The 4,593-nt window shown below is 34.1% G+C and overlaps 1 protein-coding gene across 4 annotated transcripts in view; it reads right to left on the bottom strand.

Annotated features, from left to right (window-relative positions):
* The window catches only part of LOC108756327 (protein tramtrack, alpha isoform), an 11,295-nt gene that overhangs the window by 5,075 nt on the left and 1,627 nt on the right, over positions 1–4,593 (bottom strand). For 3 of the 4 annotated variants that reach the window (XM_018500060.1, XM_018500062.1, XM_018500061.1), the window contains exons 3-4: positions 4,132–4,485; positions 3,587–3,716 (exon numbers count right to left, since the gene is read on the bottom strand). In XM_018500060.1, the coding sequence (XP_018355562.1) occupies positions 3,587–3,716; positions 4,132–4,485 (484 nt within the window). Of the gene's footprint in view, positions 1–923; positions 1,606–3,586; positions 3,717–4,131; positions 4,486–4,593 lie in introns of all 4 variants that reach the window. The other variant, XM_018500063.1, reaches the window with a different exon arrangement.

The raw sequence follows: 4,593 nt of genomic DNA on the forward strand, positions 1-4,593 counted from the left end.
TATATATATATATACACACAGGGTGTTTGATAAGTAATGATTAGACAAATAAATTACTAAGTAAATTCGAAGTATATCGAATCCTGAAATTCTATATCGTCCTACAAATTCATCAACCCAAAATTATTTGTAAATTGCATCCTGTCGCTTTATACGAATATATTTACGCACTAATAATCACATAAGTCCTTATAGACATTTTTCTTATATCGGATTTATTCTTGAAACCACAACTATTTGTTTTATCTGTTTAATTTAATTACAAAAATAATTTATAACTTTGAAGTAATGAATATGCCAACACTTACATATAGCATATGCATAGAATGGTACAATATAATAAAATACTCAATGAAATAATAAAAAAATAAGACTTGAAAATATATAGATATATGAGTATGTAACTTCTCTGCATAAATATGTAAAGTAAAAGAAGTTATAGAGAGTTAAAATTAAAAGTGCTTTTTCAGTATTTCAACGTAAAGAAATTCATCTTAGACAGAAAGTTCTATAATTCCTCTTACCTTTAATAAACTTTTCAAAAAAATTAATTGGATTCAACTTTTTAAAATCGTCTATAGAAAAAATATATGATTCATCTGAGAGACAATTAATTAAGAGATGCGGTTGTGTCTTGCGACAAATGTACGTGACATGGACAGAGAGACATACTTAAAAATCTGAGTATGGCCAGGCGAAAAAGGTGTCTAAAAATTAAGAAGTTCGACTTTTCAATGCCTTGCACTGATACAGGTCGTAGTAAATTCAATTGTACGTAAGGAACAGGAAAGGAAAGAAAAGGGCAAATAGAGATGAATATTTTTCAAGCTCATCTATACAAGCGACTTTCCGGATAGGGTACAGTTCACATGGTATTGTAATTAACGCCATGCAGATTAATCGGCATCGTAGAGCTCGGTAACGTATAGTCCGTATGCCTGTCAATATAACCACTCAGCATCGTGTGGGGACTGTGGCTTGTCAGCATAGTGTGCGTAGTATGTGTGTTATGTGTGCTATGTGGAGTTGTGGGCGGGCCCATAGGCGTTGGGCTCTGCGAGTTCATAGGCTGCGCCGGGGGTGCTGGCGGCGGCGGCGAGGAATTGACCTCCTGCTTAACGCGGGACTTGAGGCTGGGCCGATTGTTTGGATAGCCGCGTTTCTTATACTCAAGCCAGAGCGTTCGGTTATTCACGCCGAACATCCTGGCCGCTTTGCAAAATCCTATACCACCGTAACGCACGGCATCAAGCGCGCGTATAAAATTCTCGTCTGCCTGCGGATTAGTCGAGCGCTTCCTCTTAATCGCAGTCTGCGGGCTGGCGCAGGGACTCTGGCAATTGCTTGGGCACTGCGTCGATGGCGAGGGGCCACCCCCCGACGACGCGTGCTGCAACGTCCCGTGGGAGGAGTTCGGATAGTTCGTCAGGGCGCAACTGGAACCAGTCGTGCTGGTACCAGAGTACTGATCGCTGATGGTCGAAGATGCTGTTATTTCGGGCGTCGTAAATGCCGACGACGCTTGGATCGACAGATTCGTTTGACACGAGGACAGAGCGAAACGTGTCGGATGATATGTGTGCTCCATAATAGTCCATTGTAATCCTGTAGAACAGACCGATTCATCTTTGGTCAGAGCACAGGAATTATTAACCCGTTTTGCGTTTACAGCAAAGGTAAATGATAAAGTCGGAGAGAGAAAGAGAAAGAGAGAAAGAGTAATATGAGAGAGTAATATTATGAAACATTATAAAATAAACTATAAGCAAAGAAATCTCTTTATAATTTCGATTTATATTTAAATTTGTTTTGACATAAGAATTACGAGATTCGTTCAATTCGTTGATACAGTAATTAAATCTCATATAAAAATTTTATTTCACCTATATATCACGTCAAAAACTTCAAAATTCAATAGATGCAATTTTTACATAATTATATTGCACTATTAATAACTTGAATTATGAATAATAACGAATGTCATATATCGGCATATCTGTTTATATAAAACAAGGCATACATAAATTATGATCTAATCAAAAGAAAATAGTTTATTCTATGGTATGTAGAAAAACAATACTAAGCTAAATAAGCGAAAGATGATAGATATTAAAAATAAAATCTTGTGAAGAGACGATATATGAGCGTATTAAGTATGGAGTTGCGGCATGGCACAGATACATTTTTAAGCACATCATTGTTTATATTGAAATATGTGTACGGCATTTGTTACATTTATAGGGCAGAATAAGGCACACATACATAACTTCGTTAATGTCAAAGGCCCGATATGTTATCCCTTGCGGAAATATAACATATATGTGCTATGTATCTGTGTACCATGGTGATCTTTCTTTTATGAATGACAAACAATATTTTCTTTGCACATTCGCATTATTAGAATTTCAATTCCGGAAATTTCGCTCTATTTTCATGTCAAACGTCTGTTGATTCTCCTTGTGCAATACATTTAAACGCATCTGTGCCAGCATATAATGTGTGTAACTTTCGCTTATCGACATGCAGTTCAACCCACCACAGTCAGTATGCATAATTCAAATAACAATTGTCGGAGAGATTTGCTTAAAGGGGGAAGGTGTCATGCAATTTGCCAAAGTTGTTGGAGCATTCTGCATGGATTTACAATGTACAGACTACTAAGAGAGAAATTATATTATTAAATCTATAATGTAACTAAACATTCACGCATGACACATTTCCCATTAAATTAAAAACTGTATCTTCAAACTTTCATATCATTATGCCTATGCACACAGTCAACAAGATTATTAACGTTCTACTCAATCAATCTATTACAGTAGATAAAATATTTATCTACTTTATTTTTATGAAGACAGAAAAATTAAATGTTTGATAAATAATAAGTTTAATATAATTAATATTTTTTTTTATTCTATCACATATAACTCTTTCTCTTTTAATTTGGATTAAAACAGAAAATAGATAGTCCAAAAATATATTTTTTTTAAATATAAAAATAGGAAGAGCTTTTTTAATTGCAATTTTTGAACTTTTACTTTTGATATACATTAATATCATATGTATACATTAATTTATAATGTATGATTTTATTTAATTCGCATAAAATATATACAGATCTATGTGCTTTGAATATGTTTAATGTGGATAAGCATTAAAGTTTTGAATCTATTTTCATAAAATATAATTTATATAAATATTCATATAAAAATAGCAAATTTTAAATAATATTATTAGGCAAATTATAATGTCACATAAACATAAGATGCACAATCAAAACACATGTAAAATATATAGGGAAATATATATATATATAAATGTTTCATCTATGTGTGTGAAGGAAAACTTCAATTCACAGCCATGTACAAAATTATACATGCAGCATAAAAAAAGTAATATGGTAAAATTATTTGCCTTTGTAATTTTATATATTAATTTCTAATATATCAATTTTTTCTCTGTACATAATATGTACAGCATGTAGTTTATATTATAAGTAATACCTGAATATGTGTGACTCTCTCCTTTAAAAATCTTATAGAGATTTATATTTGAACAGCATAAAACATATTTATTGACATCTTACCTTGATGAACAGGTGGTTGCGAAGACACAGAACTTTGTCCAATGTTTCCTGCCGATTGTTGACTTACATCTTGAATAGAACCGTCACTTTGGGCTGGTGTATTAGCAGAACTAGTTTCCATATTACTCATCTAAAATATAAAATATTACATGTTATTTTAAAACATTATATTTTTATAATACTATTGACTGACACTTGTGATTTAACTATTTAAAAATTACAAAATTGTAATTAAGTAATGAGCGCGAGTGTGACGTAGCACTGGTCTGCTATACTAGAGGTCCCCGCGTTCGATCCCCAGCAAAATCGAAAATTTTTGTACGCTCCTCTCGAGAGGCAATGGCAAATCACCGAGTAATATGCTTGCCCTGGAAATTTCTCTACCAATTCGTCGTTCGAAATCAATGTTAAATCGTAGGTCCCATATGACTGTGTACAACCAACGGGTGCACCACAGGCACATGAGAGAAGTCATCACGCTCGGCCACAATAGGACTAAGAAGAAGATTAAATAACACAAGAATCGTACGTCAATATTTACTTACAATTGATATTTGATCTTCGTCAATACTGCCTTGAGATTCTGTGCTGGTGTTTACTGGTCGCCTCAAATTCTCTCCACTTTCTTGCGACACAATGAGGGGTTCAGGTTTGACAATGTTAGTAGCCACTAATGTGATTTCATTCATTTCTTCTGGTTTGTCACCTGAACCAGACGTTGAACCAGTTGAAGATTTCCTTAACCTTTTTCTGCGAAATGAAGGAGATAATGGAGAAGGACTTGGCGAGCAGGATTCGCCGCGATCCCCACCACCTGTTTCGCTGCTTCCACTTGGCCATTTAGTTAATGACGCTGTATGCATTTCTGCGAGTCCCTTTATCTTTAAACTCTCCGCCGTCTGTTAAATAAATAAGATGTTACTCAACAAGATCCAGAAAATATAACAACAAATTGTTTAATTACTCGAATGAAACATTTTATTTTACCTTTATGATGGATGGTAATT

The sequence above is a fragment of the Trachymyrmex septentrionalis genome, unplaced genomic scaffold (assembly GCF_001594115.1).
Source record: "Trachymyrmex septentrionalis isolate Tsep2-gDNA-1 unplaced genomic scaffold, Tsep1.0 scaffold97, whole genome shotgun sequence".
Taxonomy (NCBI): Eukaryota; Metazoa; Arthropoda; class Insecta; order Hymenoptera; family Formicidae; genus Trachymyrmex; species Trachymyrmex septentrionalis.